The sequence below is a fragment of the Microtus oregoni genome, unplaced genomic scaffold, assembly GCF_018167655.1.
Source record: "Microtus oregoni isolate MIOR12 unplaced genomic scaffold, Mior012 000009F_ref0000495, whole genome shotgun sequence".
NCBI lineage: Eukaryota > Metazoa > Chordata > Mammalia > Rodentia > Cricetidae > Microtus > Microtus oregoni.
Genome location: NW_024543068.1, coordinates 11,399,726 through 11,416,829, shown reverse-complemented (window position 1 = coordinate 11,416,829; position 17,104 = coordinate 11,399,726). Strand labels below are relative to the sequence as shown.

General features: G+C 47.7%; 1 protein-coding gene across 1 annotated transcript in view; it reads left to right on the top strand.

Annotated features, from left to right (window-relative positions):
- Positions 1-2,808: 2,808 nt before the first annotated feature.
- Positions 2,809-17,104, top strand: part of Ift43 (intraflagellar transport 43) — a 79,802-nt gene continuing 65,506 nt past the window's right edge. The window contains exons 1-2 of the mRNA XM_041658435.1: positions 2,809-2,880; positions 5,227-5,319. Of these exons, the coding sequence (XP_041514369.1) occupies positions 2,827-2,880; positions 5,227-5,319 (147 nt within the window). The 5' untranslated portion in view covers positions 2,809-2,826. The remainder of the gene's footprint in view (positions 2,881-5,226; positions 5,320-17,104) is intronic.

Below are 17,104 nucleotides of genomic sequence, written 5' to 3'. Positions count from 1 at the left end.
AAAAAGAGGTTTATTTATTTATTTGTTTGTTATGTATACAATATTCTGTCTGTGTATATGTCTGCAGACCAGAAGAGGGTATTAGACTTCATTACAGATGGTTGTAAGCCACCATGTGGTTGCCGGGAATTGAACTCAGGACCTTTGGAAGAGCAAGCAATGCTCTTAACCATTTGAGCCATCTCTCCAGCCCTCAGCTCTGCCTTTTTATTGCCAGATTTTGCTATGTTTGCTTCTGCAATCTGAGAAATAGAATTTTTTATTTTGTTTTGTTTCAAGATGGGGTTTCTCTGTATAACCCTGGTTGTCCTGAAGCTCGCTCTGTAGACCAGGCTGAGCTCCAACTCACAAAGATCTATCTGTCTCTGCCTCCCAAGTGCTGGGATTAAAGGTGTTCACCACCACCGCCAGTCTGAGAAATAGATTTTTTAAAGAGGTTTTTTTTTTTAATTGTGTGTGTGTCCTTGTGAACTTGCATGTGGGTATCTTTGGAAGCCAGATAAGGGCAGCCATTTACAGGAGGTTGTGAGCTGCCTAGCATAGATGCTTGAGATCCAGCCCTGGACGTCTGCAAGAGCAGTGTGTGCTCTTAATTGATGACCCACCTCCTCAACCCTGAAGGATAGCCTTTGTTTACTGCATGCCCTGCACTGTTTTAGGCACAGAGGATAAGTTAATAAACAAAACAGATCTTGCTTTTATGGAATTTGCATTTCCCAATGGGAGAGGGTGTTAAACATTAAATACATAAAATTGTATGAGGGATGGGACAGAGAAGGGAGGAGAGTACCCCGATTGGGGAATATTGAAATTTAAAATGGGGTGACCCCAGAGGCTGAGGTTCTTGGGCTAACTTTGTACAACACAGGAGGCAGTCATCAAGGGACTTCTCTTCCAGGCTATACGCTCTCTGCCTCGCTTGCACCTGTGTCTGGAGAGCAGCTATATTTTTAAATTCACTTCTCAAATGATTCAAGTGCTAGGTAAGATTTGCCAGCCCCTGCTTGCTGGGGATTCTCTTTGCCCAGGGTGAGTACCATTCACCCTTTGTCTTCTCAAAGTTGGGGAAGAAGTGGGCGGGAGCTTACAAGAAACTGAAAAAGCCAAGTGTTAATCCCTTCTTGCATAACCAGCACCACGGAAGAAGGAACAAGGGAATAGTTAGTGCCTATATCGAAGCTGTCTGAGATTCTTGGCAATGATTGTTGCATCAGATTAAAATCTAACAAAATATTCTTGCTGAGAAACAAGTAAGGATCTCAGAGAAATCTCTAAAGGTCATCCCAAGGGAGGAAACTGAGGTCAAACAAAGCAATGATGAGAAATCACCTCCTCAGACTCCCAGGCCATGGTGTCATGGGGCATGAAAATGTTTGGTCTTACTCAGTGAGCACGGGACTGAATCCTTGTGCTGGATGTCACTTGCTGGGTACTTCAGTAATGTTTGTCATTCGGCTTTAGGGACAGTCCTCCCAATTTCCTCGTTTTGAACTTGTAGCCATCCACATTCCATTTCCTGTGGGTCCCGGTGACCAATGCCAGGAATTGGCCAGAGATGTTGACTGTTATACGAGTCAATGAAGACTCAAGCTGGACTACCCCCTAAGCCGGGAATCCGTGGGATATCTCCTTTTGCAGGCCTACTAGGACGGCTGGCAGCCATTATGTGCTGGAAAAAACATCGCAGAAAGACACAAGGGCTGGCCCAACACTTAGTCCTGGAGTTCTTTTCTTTTCTTTTTCTTTTTTGGTTTTTTGAGACAGGGTTTCTCTGTAGCTTTGGAGCCTGTCCTGGAACTAGCTCTTGTAGACCAGGCTGGCCTCGAACTCACAGAGATCAGCCTGCTTCTGCTTCTACCTCCCTAGTGCTGGGATTAAAGGCATGTGCCACCACTGCCTGGCTCGGAGTTATTTTCTTCAAGCTATCTGCCTGCTGCATAGAGGATCTAGCGCTGCTCGCTTTGTGGGATTGCTCAGAGTAAGTAAGACCCCTAATGTTGCATCTTCTTTTCTATTCTTTTGAAGGGCCTCACGCTGCTGCTAAGCCTAGACTCAAACTCCTGGGCATACGATCCACCTGAGTAGCAGTGACAAGCAAGGCCTCTGTCCCCGTGCTTGCCTATAGTTATACTTTTCAAAGTGATTGGCACTTGAGCATTGAACATTTTAATCTGGCCTCTAAATAAACTTTGTTTTCAAACACAGAGTTTCACTATAACCCAGTCCTACCTCCCAAGCTCACTAAGTAGCTGAGAATGACCTTGAACTCCCGATTTTCCTGCCCCTAACTCCGGAGTGCTGGAATTACAGGCGTGCATAAATGTGTCGCTGCTTTCAACACACTTCTCGAAGGCAGAAGTCACATACTCCACATTTTTGCAAGTCATTGTAAACTTTGTAAGGTATTTATTACATTAGTGTATATCTGTCAAATGGAAATAATACCATGCGTCCTGCCCTCCACAGAGATTGTTTCATCTTTCGCTTGAGCAGTAATTTGAAGGCCTTTGTACGTTGCGAATGGGAGGGTCAGAATAATCACCAACAGCGGTGCTTGCACTCACTCACAAACGTATTTAATCAAATCTACACACGTAGGCAGAACACAAGGCTAACCTTAGCGGATTTTGCTATCTGGAGATTTTTGTTTTCCCCGAAGTCAAACAAAGTTGGCTAAGGAAAGATCTGGTTTAAACTGGAAGGTGACACGCAGCACCCAGGAACTGTGTGGCGGACTCTTTAAATACTGGGGTGGAAGGGCGGGGTCGTTGTTAGGGACGCGGTCGAGACGCCTGTTTCCAGGAAGTGACATCAACGGCCGCGGAGATGGACGATTTACTGGACCTGGGCGAGGAGAGACGACGCAGCTCGACCACCTCCGTGAGGAGTGATGATGGGGGTTGGGGGCTAGTTCACGGGTGGGACAAATGGCCGGACTCCCCGAGAAGCCTGGAGTCGGGCCAGACCCCGTCCCAGTCGCCCGAGTGCAAATCCCGTCATAACGGAGGGTCTGCGCCCCGAGCCACGGCAGCCCTCGCCCTGGAGTCTAGTCCCCGGAAGTTCTACCAAAAGCTGCTAGGAAGAGAAGTGGCTAGGGGCAGGACTGGAAATCAATACTCCAGATTAACGTGTGTGTGGGGGGGGGGGGGGGGGGGGGAGGAGTAACAACTGGGTAAAAACAAAACAAAACCTGATGATGAACCAGAATGCACTTAGCCCCGGCTTCCTCGCTAAGTAGAACGGATGAGGCTTTGCTGTGTAGGTGAAATGGGGAATTCGTGGAAAGCATTTACCGCCCCGCCTGACCTTCCCTGCTCTTCCCTCGCAGGCCACGACCGGCATATAGCCAGTAGATAATAGGACTTGATTGAAGACCTACATTCAGTGTTTTCTGACTGCCAAAGCCTCCACCAGGTCTCGTTAGCTGAGATCACTTTGAAGGATTGGGTCACCTGGAAAGTCCTTAGTGTCTGCTGTAAAATCGCAGGGGTTTTGAAGGGCCCTGGTAGCATCCGACACCCTCCAAGGTGCTAGACAGGCACCTGTTGGAGGGAGATGAGGGGCCGGAGCCAATTAGTTGATGTTGGAGCAGGGTTTTTAAAAAGCTAAGGACCAGAGGCCACCAGGGTCTTTGTGATACATGAATCTTTCTAGTACCTGGGATGTGAATGTTGTGATTTAGTCCTTCTAACACAAATATGGAGTGAGCTCTAGCGTGCGGACTTTGTTCTCACAGAGAACAGAACACCACTGACCTTTGCCCTGGGGGGTGGGGAGAGAAGGACAGTAAACAGAACACCCTTAAAAAGCAGGATTTCAAGCTATAAAGTGTTTTCCTGTCTTGTCAATTTATAGGGTCTTCAAATAGCCTCCAACAGTTGTTAGAGAAATCCCTTGTCAACAGCGTTTACAGACACACTTGGACAACAAAACAGTGCACCTTCCTGGAGAGGGAAATGAGCTGTACTATCAGGAACACCATTCCCCTCATCCTTGAAAGACTGGCATCACAACTTGAAGAATTGATAACTGCAGTCTGGTGCCCAGATCAACTTTAGCGTTTTTGGTGCAACACTCCTTTTCTTCCTTCTTAAAGGACTTAGTGCTGAGTTTTCAGTGGGGTGTTATGTGATGAACCCAGGATTCAAAGTCACACGGAGACATCGCTGCTTAATCACTTCCTTGGGCCTCAGTTTCCTCCTTTATAAAATGGTGTCAGCCTCAGTCTTTGTCCATACTTCTTGTGAGACTCAGAGTCAGGGTAAAGGAGACCCGAAAATGCTACGCTATGATGGTTTTCTATTTTGTTTTAAGTAAGTGATCACACACAGACACTCTTCAGCATCCATTAGTGTGCCTCGGAGTTTTGTTTCTGTCCTGGGGGATGCTGAGACAGAGCCCCTGCCCACACCTGCAAATGTTTCATCTGGTGACTCAGAGTCTTGAAGTGTTCTGCTTTCCAAAGATGATGTCTCGGCATTCCTGTGCTGGTTGTGACGGGGGTGGGGGCCGGTGATGCTGATCCAACTAGCAGGGCAAGACGTCCCTCTGAATTCCTTTGGTGTCAACTACTATGAAATTGAGGAATTCTCCCTGAAAGCCTGTCTGGTAGCTGTCACTGAAGGCCTGCCTAGGAGATGGGAGCATTTACTATCAGCTCTTAGCTGTGACTTAAGGCTTCTGCCCAGGCTAGCTGCATTTATTTATTTATTTATTTATTTATTTATTTATTCCTTCCTTCCTTTCTTCTTCTTCTTCTTCTTCTTCTTCTTCTTCTTCCTCTCTCTCTCTCTCTCTCTCTCTCTCTCTCTCTCTCTCTCGACAGGGTTTCTCTGAGTAACAGTCCTAGCTGTCCTGGAACTAGTTCTTGTAGACCAGGCTGGAAAGCTGCCTGTCTCTGCCTCCCAAGTGCTGGGATCAGGGGCATGTGCTACCACTGCCTGGCACTAGCTGCGTTTCTGTGTGTCATGGGTGGAATAGTGACTTTGCTTTCGCTGTAACTGGCTTTTGAAAATTTCATGATCAGGAACCTGTCCGTTTCCTGTTCTGCCAAACAGAATTGGGTACTTTCTCTTAAGGATTTAGGGAAACCTCTGTGAGTATAACCAAGTTCCTCAAATCCCGTTCTCTACCGTGCCATCAAACCTGAGTCCTGGCTTCCCATTGTACCATACCCACAGGGCCTCAAATGACATGCGATCATCTGTGCTCTGTATCTCCTTGCAGGGAGCCAAGATGGGCCGCCGAGCTCAACAGGAGTCAACTCAAGCTGAGAATTTCTTCGGTAGCAAGAATTCTTCTCTGACTCAGACTGGAGAGGTGAGTGCTACAAAGACAGAAAGGAAACAAGAAGATGTGGAGAAATGTTCTTTAAGAATAAGTGAACTCTTAATGGGCAGGGCTGTGGTACTCGGTATTTGTTTGGAGTACCAGCTTTTCTGCGTGTCTTGATTTGGAAGTTCCTTTCTAGGACATTTGTCCTACTGGGAACATCTTTTCTTAGAGACCTACTAGATTCTGGACCATTTTTTGTTTTTGTTTTTCCAAATTCATAGTGTACAATTTTTATTTTGTTTGTTTGTTTTGGTTTTTGGTTTTTTGAAACAGGGTTTTTCTGTGTTACAGCCCTGGCTGTTCTAGAACTCAGTTTGTAAACCAGGATGGCTCGAACTCACAGAGATCCACCTCCTGAAAGCTGGGATTACAGGCATGAACTACCACACCCTGTTGTTGCAGATCCTAGGATCAGACTCAGGGCTTCCTGCTAGCGGGGCTAGCATTCTACCAACCGAGCACATCCCTAGCCCTGGCGAGTTTCTCATGCCGCCTGAAGTGAGGCACTGGGAAGCTTCAAAATGCAGAAGCTGTCCAGGTTTTTTTTTTTTTTTTGATTTATTCAACTGCAATTTATTGAATGTTGTGAGCAAAGTAGCACTCTGTTTATGGGGGTATGTCAGCAAAGAGAATTATATCTTCTTCAAAGAACATACATTCTGGGAGTAACATTCAAACATGGAACCTCAACAAGGGAAGTTATATCATTTGTCCAAGTTCAGAAAACAAGAAAGGACTGTTCTGCCATTTTTGTGACTTTGGAATAGCATACAAACAAATTTACCACTTAAAAGTTTTTATCTCCACCGAATAAACACCAGGAAGGCACACTGGTGCCATAACATTGGCTCACACAACTGGGGGTTTGCTGCCAGTAGCTACCACTGTCTCCTAGCATCTCAGGCGGGAAGGAGATTGGGCCACCTCTGCCTTCTGGCAGCTTTTCCAGTTGGCCTTGACCCTTATAGAGTGATCCAGCTTCCTTGTGAAGTGTGGGAAATCCAGGGTTCAGTCAGCTCCCTTCATTTGGACAGCCTTTGCCTTCCCATTTCCCTGACCTCTGTAGGCTATCTTCTTAGGACCGCCTCCTCCTGCTTTTACAGTCCCTGCCTTGGGACAGGCCCACATCTTTCTGCTCCATCTCTGCTCCACTAGAGAATGAGTCACCAGATAGTAGGAAACCTGGCTTCTTGGTCATTAACAGTTTATGGCAGGTGGCCGAGGGGACCTGAGCTGAGAAGCCCGGCAGACCATAGGTGTGCACGACCCAGACACACTGTACTTACAGATCACATAAGCGGAGATGTTTCCCCTGCATCAGAAATGACGTCACCAGTTTCTTAAACTTTTTATGTGATCCTGTCTGCAGAGCTTTCATTTTCCTGCTCACTGTAGAAGCATGAGTATGAGGAATGATTATGGTAACCATGACGCCAACATGTAAAATCTGGCAGCTGACTCTTCTCCATCAGCAGAAGACCCTAGGGAGGGTATCAGGGCCTGTAGGTCATATGACCAATCTAAACGGATAACTGGCACCTCGTCAAAGCTGGCAGAGGCTGGCAGGATATGGATCAGCACTGCCTCACCTGCTAAGAAATGCTGGCAGTCTGTGTGTGTGTGCGCGCGCGTATTGCACATCTGTTGCTGACTCTGCATCTTCCTTCCAAGTCGTTATGAAAAGGCATTCTGCTCCTTATCTCTCTGGTGCTCAGCAGGATTCCAGGATGCCTCCCTCCCCTCTCCTGAGGCCTTGGGGTTTGAAGCAGTGTGAACAGTCTTCCATTGGACCATATACTCCCTGGGCTATGTGAGACTCCTTGGCCATTTCTTTCTAAAATTAGATCCAGGATTTGTGCCCATTCACACCCAGTTCTGAGCACACTACTTGGTATGTTTATTTTTATCCCTTCGCTGACTTTATTTAGTGGAGATATCCCTAAAAAACCCTAAGCGTGGTACCTGGGAACTGTCAGACAGACTGGTGGTACTTTAGAGTCAAGTAGGAATTAGTCTGAAATAAATAGTTATTTTAAAGTGAGCTGGATGAATTGGGCCGTGGAAGAAGGAAGCAGAGATGCCGGGCTTGCCACTGGCTCTTCTAATTGCTTGGCTCTTAAATCCGTTAATCTCTGGAATCCTCCATCTTGTCATTTGCCAAATGGTGATCACAGTGCCAGTAGCTGAATGTGGGGATCAAGTGAGCTAGGCATTTAAGCACTTTGGCAAGCTGGAAGCGTTGTGCAAGCCCCCGCTCATTCAGCATTCCGCACGCGGGTGAGTGAATGAACTACACTCTGCTGTTCTATTGAGGGAGGATGGTTAGGGCCGGGTGCAGTTCCCACGCTGGAATCCAGGCCCCAGGCATTCTGAGCTGGTTCTCTCCTTCCGCCATGGGTTCGGGGATTGAACTCAGGTCACCCAGGCTTGCACCGCAAGCTCTTTATCTGCCGAGGCTTCTTGACAGCGCTGCAGCTACCTTGTGTTCGACTTATACAGTTAGACTTTAAAAAGAAGAAAACGTGAAAGGTTAGTAGTTATAAAATTGAGAAACCTGATGTAAAAACCCAGATCTGGGGTTTCCCTTGGAAATCAGAAGTTCTTCCCAATGAGACCCGTGGACTGGCATTTCTGCATGGCAGCAATTGGCCAGGGCACTGGCACCACTTCCTTATGGGTGACTAGGCCTCTCCAGTTTGCTGCTTTTCATCTGCCTGTCTTTATTTGTAATGCTAGGGATGGAACCCAAGGCCTTGCATGTGTTAGACAAGTGCCTTACCATTGAGCCATGCCCAGCTCTTTCTTTCTCTCCCTCCCTCCCTCCCTCCCTTCCTTCTTTTTCTCCTTCCTTCCCTTTCTTCCCTCCTTCCTTTCTTTTTATTTATTTATTTATTTTGGATGAAATGATCTCACTAAGTTGCCCTGGACGTCCTTGAATTTGCCTTCCTCTTGCTTTAGCCTCTGAATAACTGGAATTACAGGCATGTGCTACTGTTTCCAGCTTGTATCACTGCTATTACTACTGCTGCTAGTTTCTTCTTCTTCCTTTCGCCTCTTCTGCCTCTTCTGCCTCTTCCTCCTTCTCCTCTCTTCTCTCCTCCCTTCTCCCTTCTCTCCTCCCAAGTGCTGGGACTGAAGGGCCCAGGTGCCACCACCACCTGGTCATTTCTTAACTTTTCGTTTCCTTGCTTGTTTGTTCTGAGACAGTTTGCTTTGTAGCTCAGGTTGGCCTCACACACCAGACAAGGTCTTTCCGCTTCAGCCTCTTGAGTGCTGGGATTGCAAGCATGCGCCTCCATGTCTGGCCACTTCTCACTTTAACACACCGCCAGACTTGACTCATTTGGTTTGCATGGCGCCCATACCTCCTGAGTTTCAAACCTGTGCTGTTTGGGGATGGTTTCCAGGCATTCTTCTGCATCTGTTAGCGCTGAAATTGGCTACATCCAGCGGACACTTTGCTCTGGTCTGGCTGAAATAGGACTGACTTTCGAGGAGTTCAGTGGAGGACAGAGGGGATGTGGTCACTGGGCCATATCCTGTGTCACCCTAACTCATCCCATTTCCTGCTGTGCCTTTGGAAGCTTGTGGCTTTAGTTCTCAGAGTCTGTTGCAAGATGACTGATGATTGTCCAGGGGTTGGATCTGCATTCTAGGCAGGAAAAGTTCAGGGCGCATCCAGTTAAATGCTCCCCTTTGCTCAGGAAACAGTAGCGGGAGACCTCAGTGGCTCAGAGGGTATATGGGTAGCTGCATTTTATTGGTTAGCACACAGTTTTATAACTGCCCTCGCTTTTAAAAAAGAGCTTTTAATCCGGTCAGAATTGGGTCTTGTAACAACTACTCTGAGTTTTGGTGGAGTTTTTATCTGGGGCATTGGTGTTCCTTGGTGACTGAAGAGTAGGCTGTGGAGTAGGCTTTCCCGAGTTGACCTGACGGGGCTGGGAGCTGACTCAGCCAGTAAAGGGCTCGCCATGTGTGTTAGCTACTTTGCTGTTGCTGTGGTAAACTCCATGACCAAGGCAACTTACGGGGGAAGGGTTTATTTGGAGCCTACGGTTCCAGAGGGACAGGAAATTTATCGCCATCATAGTGGGGAGCCTGGCAGTAGGCAGGACAGACAGCTGGAGCAGCAGCTGAGAGCTCACATTTAAAAAAATTATTTTGAGATTATAATTACATCACCCCCTCCTTCCTTTCCTTCCTTCAAATTCTCCCATGTGTGCCCTGCACCCTCCCCACCAAGAGCTCACATCCTGAGGGGGCTAAAATCACAATGGAAATGACTTGAGTCTTTTGAAGCCCCAAAGCCCACCCAGTGCGACACACCTCCTAATCCTTCCCCAGCAGTCCCTGCAGCTGAGGACAGACGCAGGAGTTGAGTCTGTGGCGACCACTCTTGTTCAGACCAGCACACTGTGCCAACACAAGGAGGCCTGTGTTAGAGCCCCGGCACCTACCTAAAAACCAGGCTCAGCGGTGCTCACCTGTAACCCAGCACTGGAAAGTGGAGACAGGAGAGTCCCTGGGGCTTGAGCACTGGCAATCAGTGAGCTCCAGGTTCAGTGAGAAACCCTACACCTGATGTCAACATTTGGTCTCCATGAGCCTATAGAGACATAGACAAAGATACACAGACAGACACACACACATACACAGTGGTTGATACAAACTAACTTGACATTAGAAATTAGAACTTATACAAAATTTTTAAATAGACTTGGATAAGGAAGGAAAGAATTCTATTTTTGGCTAACTCCCTTCCCCACATTCCTCTCCAATTCCTTCAAGTTGTGTGTGGCTCCATGAAAACACTGTCTTGTGTCCCAGTGTGCCTAAGTGAGTTGCCCGGGAAAGTCTCCCCTTGGTGGTCTTCTTCCAGCTTCACTGGTCACCATTTAGGGGCTTTCTGTCTGTGGAACACATGTGGTTCAACCCAAGTGATGGGACCTTGGCCCATATGGAGAGATTTAGACTTAGGTTGAGATTTCAGAGAACGGAACCGCCTGGTTTTCCTGAATTAAGAAGGAGATGAGCTCCTTTGTCATTTTTCTGGCTTGGAGTCCGTTGGAGTTGTGCCATATTCTTTCTGTCTGGGTATATGAGTATGTGCATGCGTGTGTGTGTGTGTGGTGTATGGACTTTTTCATGTGAGCGTATGTATATCAGAGGTTGATGTAGGGTGTCTTTCTTGATCACTCTCCATCTTATTTTGGGGGGCATGGTCTCTCGCTAAACCTGGAATTCATCCAGTCCACTAAGATGGCCAGCCAGAGAGCTCCAGGGATCTGTCTGTCCCCCCCTGACATCCCTGACATTCTATGGTTTACAGATGTGAGCCACTGTACCTGGTTTCTACCTAGGTGCTGTGCTGGGGATTGCACACAGGTCCTCCTGCTTACATGGCAAGCACTTCACCAACCTAGCCATTGCCCCAGTCCCCTGGTTCTTTAGGATTGTCATGGAGCTCACACTGGGCAGTGTAAGCGTAGTAGGTAATATAGTATCTAGTCATGGAGCCTCCAAGAAATGAGGAGCAATGAAAAAGACTCACAACCATTGTGTGTGTGTGTCTGTGTCTGTTTGTCTATCTCACTGGTCACAAATTGGGCTTGGATCAGGTGTGTTAGTAAATCAGCTGGGCAGTAATTTCAATTAGGAGAGGGCTTTGCTGGGAGCTAGCTCTACGGCCTGTCTGAGGAAGAGCAGCCGTGGCAGTTGACAGTGGTTGTTCCTACCTGACAAGCCGTTCTGCTGACTCAAAGGAATCTTACATAACTCCTCTGAGAGAAGCCCTGGGCCATCCAGTTATGTTACGCTGAGTTTGGGCAAGAGTCGTCTTTGGCAAAACGCTCCGAGGCTGGTTTCGCTACGGATGTGCGTTTCTGCCTTGCTTATATAAAGTGGCTTCTGGCCTGAGCTTTTAATTTGCAGATAGAAATCAGAGCCACCATTGAGACCATTGCTGCCTGTGTGCTAAGCCCACGTGGCAACCCAGAAAAGCCTCAAGATGCCTGTTGAAGTAAGTGCCGTTACCTCACTCAGGAGAGGCTGGGTAACCGTCCAGAGCCCTCAGCTCATCTCTGCCTGTAAGCCAGCTACTCTGCCCTCTTCTACCTGCTGCCCTGCAGGTGGGTGTACAGACCACCTCTCCATTCCATGAAGAAGGGACTTTGGCAGCGAGCAGAGAGACCACGGGTGTCCTCTGCAGAGGGAGTGAGTCCTCATTTGGTCACCCTTATCCTTGTGGAGAGCAGCGTTGGAGACACAGCTGTTCCCTCCCCCCCCCCCCCCATACCCTCAGTGTTCCTCTTGAGGACACAGAGCTCAAAGTTAGCCAGAATCTTGCCCAGGAATCTGAGAAATGTTGCTGGGCTCATGTTCCCAAATTAGGCCAATTTCCTCATCCCCCAGCCACCTCGCTCGGCCCGCGCTCCCGCGGCCCTTTGCGTTACGTCCCTCGCCCTCGGCCTGTCCCCTGGCTGCTCTGCCAGCAGGGCGGTTATTTTCAGCCCAATAGGGTTATCTACTGACCCTTTTTGGTGACATTTTTCTCCTTTCTCACAAAAATAACTCTCATGATTGGTCACATTTTTCAGCCTTTTTCGTAGCCCCTTCTCCAATCGCCTGAGTTGAATGATGCCTCTGATAACGTTGCCAGAGAGGGATGCGGGGAATCTGATGTGGAGCTGTTCACAAGGAACGCGTTTTCCACACTTCATATTTATGTCGTGCTTCGAATGCCTCAGTTTGGGGCTCTCCTTCTGGGTGGGCAGATGTCCATCACTGACCCATCCCCAGGCTCGGCTGCTGTGTGGGCGGGAATGTCCTGTCAGTGGGGACTCACAGTTCAAATTCAGCATCTCAGAGTCTTGTCCAGCCCCAGCTTCAGCCTGTAAAGCTTTCTGGCTGTCTCAGGAGAGCAACACTGTCTTCTTAGCTTCATCCATGTCCCATGAGGAAGGGTGGTGCTCACCAAGTCTTTAAGACTCTCATCTGAAATATATACCAGGGGCTAGCCCAGTGTGTCAGTAAGCCATCTCTTGTCATTATCTGTCCCAAAAGGTGAGGGTTGTCTTTTTACCTTTAACCCCAGCTCTGCCATTGGCTAGGTGTCCCTCTTCATAGGTTACTTACCCTACTCAGCCTGTTTCATCTGCTGAGTGGACATGGTGGCGACACTTACCTCACAGGGCTCCTGGGGGTTAGCTGAGAGAATGTGTATGGTTCTAGAGCAGCGTCCAAGACATGCAGTCACTATTGACATTTATCTGTGCCGTGAAAATTAGAACCTGTTACCAATTTTTCCTAAATTTGCAGGTCTGGTCAAGAGTCAGCAGTGTTCATAATTCACAGAACTAACTGATCCTTAGGGCATCCCCTCAAAACAAACAAACAAAACATCCCAAAAAACAAAATTTGGATGGGGATCTTCGGAGAGAATTTATGGAGACCCATTTTGTCTCCCCTGTGAGCATGCCTGCTTATACTATTGGCCAGTTATTATCCGGTACTTGTCTGCCTTCCAAAGAATAATCCTTAGCAGTTGACACACTCCTCAGTCATTCTGAGGGCCTGAGGAGGAGATGAGGACAGGAGTGACCTTGGTGATTTCAGTGGCCTTGAATAAGAGGTAACATTTATTCACTTATAAAGCTTGTCTGAAAGCCACTGTGTACCAGGTCCTGCATATTCACGGACACAAGGTCTTCTAGAACCTTGGTCTGGGAGCCTGCAAAGAAGCTGTGAAAAGTGGGAGCCCATCAGCGCGAGAAGTCACCAGCTGCAAGGCTCTTCAGCCCAGGGCACCCAGATCGACTCTCCAGAAAGAAGCCATGTTTGAGCTGAGACTCAGTTAAGGGCAGAAGAGAAGGCAGGTTTCTCCTGTAAACGGAGTGCGTTCTGGAGGCAGGGAGAGCGTGTGGCAAGTCGGGTTTGTGCTGAGAGTTGCCAGTGCCCCATGGGTTTGAAACCAAACCCTTCCTGTCACATTCTTTTCTCGGGTCAGGAAAACCTCTGAGCTGGGCCCGAGAATCTCAGTGCTGTAGCATTCAAGTTGGTCTGACGCCTGTGGAGTAAGTGGACTGCTGGCCCATGCTCAGCAGTCTTTCTTGGTAGGAGAATCTTTTAATGGTAACGATGCTTGTGTTGTAATGAGAACTGACTTCTGTTTAGGCGAGGCTTCCAGAGCGGACTCCTCAGAAGCCCTGGCTTCGAATTACATTCTGTGAAGGAAAACAAGATGGAATTGGAGAAATGGCTTGTGCCACTGCGGTGTCATCGAGGTCCCGTGTGGGTGGCCTGGTGACTGGTCCTTCCCTTGTATGCCCAGTGTCCTGAGGCTCAGCTGGAGTCGTCCTGAACAAGCGTGCAGCAGCTCTCATTCCGAAGCCCATAACGGGGCTCACGGAGCAATTCCAAGTGTGCACCACTCCAGGTTCCGCCCACGATAGGCACCCATTATTCTCAGAAGTTTAAAAAAAATTCTGACTGCTGTAGCTCATGCCTGAAACCCCAGTACTCAGGAGGCTGAGGCAGAAGAAATACTGTAAGTTTGAAGTCAGCCTGTTCTACATAGTGAGTTCCAGGCTAGTCATAGCCAAACCCTCCCTGTGTGTGTGTATGTGTGTAAATGCTTGTTACTCCCACTAGACCCTGGGAAATTCTTTCTTTGCACATCTCCAGCCTCACTTCGGAGCACTCACCTGTCACAGTGGAGCTGAACTCTGTTATTTGCTTCTGGATTCTCTGTGGACTCTATCCCATCCCCCAACTGTGTCGTCCCATAGATCAGAATAATAACCACTACTCTTGTGTGTGTGTGCTCACATGCACAGGCACACGTACCCATGCCGGGGCCATGTGAGGGGGTCAGATGTCTCCCTTATTGCTCTGTGCCTTGTTCCCTTGAGATAAGGTCTCTCATTGAACCTGAAACTTACCATTTTGCTTAGGCTGACTAGCCAGTAAGCTCCCAGGATCTGCCTGTCTCCAATCCCAGCACTGGGGTTGCAGTCATATATAGCCATGCTTGGCTTTTATTAATATGTAGGTGCTGGGGATTCAAACTCAGGCCCTCCTGCTTGCACAGCAGGCACTGAGCCATCTCCTCAGCCCTACACCTCTGCTCGTATTCTCGGGTTCAAGTTGCGTGTTGCTCTTTTAAAAATAAATTTGTCTGTTTAAGCTGGTGCCCTCGCTGCATTTTCATAATGTTCTTTGACTTTTTCCCTCTTCCGGTGGATAGCTGTAGTTTGTGTAATTATTTAAGCCATCAATTGTAAACTTTAGGCGTTCCTACTTTGCTTCCTCTGGCCCTGGTCCTGGCGCCTGGAAAGTTCTCAGTTCTGGTTAAAGGAACAGAGAAGAAGCATAGGAGGGCTCTGTGTTCGATAGCGGTGCACCAGTTTGAGAAACCTGCAGGACTGCCAGTGGGTGATGCCCAGGAGGTTTTTCTGTGAGGTGCTTGAATATGCCAAGTTCAGGGCTGACATCACTAACATTCAGGTGGTGAGCAGAAGCTGTGCTCCCAATTAGAGAGTCTGTAGGCTCAGAAGAGAAGAGGCCCCGTGAGAAGTCGAGGAACAGGTAGAAACTGAGACATACCCACAGTTAAAGAACACATAGGTAAGCCAGTCTATAAAAAGATGTTGAGTGACCAGAGAGGAGAGGAGACATCTGGGGTGTGCATAAGCCAAGGTACCTAAGAATGTCACAAAGGAGGAGGGGTCAGCAGTGCTAGACACCCCTTAGAGAGTCCAGGAAGGCAGTTTACTGGACCTAGTAATGGGGGCATCTCTACAGATTCTGGGGCAGTCTGTCTGGCTATGTGTGCCTGCACAGAACCACATTCAGACTGGGTTCAGTAAGAATGTGCTGGAAGAATCCAGCAAGTAGACTTTGACATGTCTGTATTCCCTACCAAATGATAAGGGCCCCTTAGCTCCCTTGGCATCTCTCCCTCTCTTTTTGGCCTTCCCTTGTTTTCCTTCCATTTCCCCAGTACCCCATTCTGGTTTTTGTCTTAACCAGTGGTTATGGAGAATTCAATCTCCCATACAACACATACTCTCTCTCTCTCTCTCTCTCTCTCTCTCTCTCTCTCTCTCTCTCTCTCTCTCTGGTTCATTTACCTGTTCAGGCTCTGCCAACTTTATTATATATTACCTGGGCCCATCTGCCTAGGAATGGTGCCGCCCACAGAGGGCTAGGCCCTCCCACATCACTCATCAATCAAGGTACTCACAGGCTTGGCCGCAAGCCAGTCTAACCATGAGTAATTCCTCAGCTGAGGTTCCCCCTTCCCATGTGACTCTAGGTTGTGTTAAACTGACAATAAAAACTGACCAGAACAATCATTGTTTACTTAGGCAATTTTTAGTGACCACGATGGAGAATAAAAGAGACTTGTGAACTGAATAGCCAGAGCTCAGAAAAAAACAAAAAACTTATTTTGTAATTGTTTAGAAGTCAAGGTCAGGAGGAGCTTGGGGGAGTGAGGTAGAGGCATTCTTTTGTGAGACTTGCTGGAGCAGGCTCTACTTGAAAGAGCTGCAAGAAAAACAAAATAAATCTGTGGAAGAAAGCCAGGGTTTAGGAGAGGCCAGAGATGGAGAGAACGCGTGGTGAATGCGGACCGGACCTCTTCTCATTGTCTGCATGCCAGTAATTCCCGTGGAGCCGGCTGATAGTAAAACACTCATTTAGCAGTGATACCTCACATGAGAAGGCTCCTGAGGCTGTAATCAGTGCCAGACGGAAACATTGCTGGCCACATACTTTTGTCCAGTGTAATAGAGAGTTATGTCCCCTCTTCATTCTATCCTTGGCTTTTTGTGTGTAGCTTTTTATATCATTCTTGCAGTGGCTACTCTAGGAGCTAGACTACAAATTCCTAACCTACGTGTATATGATGTGGGGACCTTGCACTGCAGGGTGAGTCCCATTGTTTCCTTCCGTCTTCTGTGCTATCCACAACACATATTTTAAAAGCGTGTGCATTATAACTTGCACAGAACACTTTGTAATCTCAGCTTAGAGTTTTTAGCATTTCCTCTTTGTAGCTTAGACAACATTCATTACCTGGCATTTTTTCCCTTCCTTTCTTCCTTTCTTTCATTTTTAGATTTGTTTTTTCTTAAGATTTATTTGTTTTTATATTTTATGTATATGAACACTCTATTTGAATGTATGCCTGCAGGCCAGAAGAAGCATCAAATACCATTATAGGTGTTGTGAGCCACCATGTGGGTGCTGGGAATTGAACTCAGGACTTCTGGAAGACCAGCCGGTGCTCTTAACCTCTGAGGTATCTCTCCGGCCCTCATCTGGCATTGTTTACCGGGGACTGTTCTGTTTGGTTTGTCTGAAAGTGTTCTCATTTCGTCTTTCCTTTTCAAGGATATTCTCTTTGTATGTAGAATCCTAGACTAACTTTTTTTTTTCTTTTTCCTCAGAATTGCCAGAATCAGCTAGGTTCTCTAAACCTCTAGCACAATTCTCCTAACCCCAGCAACGTGGGAGGCAAAGACAGGAAGATCAGTGCAAATGTGAGGCTAGCCTGATCTATACAGTGAGTTCCAGGGTAGCCAGGGCTATGTGGGAGACCACGTCTCAAAACAGAACAAGATTGCTATTCCTTTGACCGCCTGCCTTCGTTGTAACTGGTGAAGATGGTTTTATATGTAAATCTTGTTCCCAGTAGGAGGCTGCAGAGGCAGGGGATCAGTGTCCCAGGGCTAGCCTGGGTCATGTTGTTCAGCTTCACTGA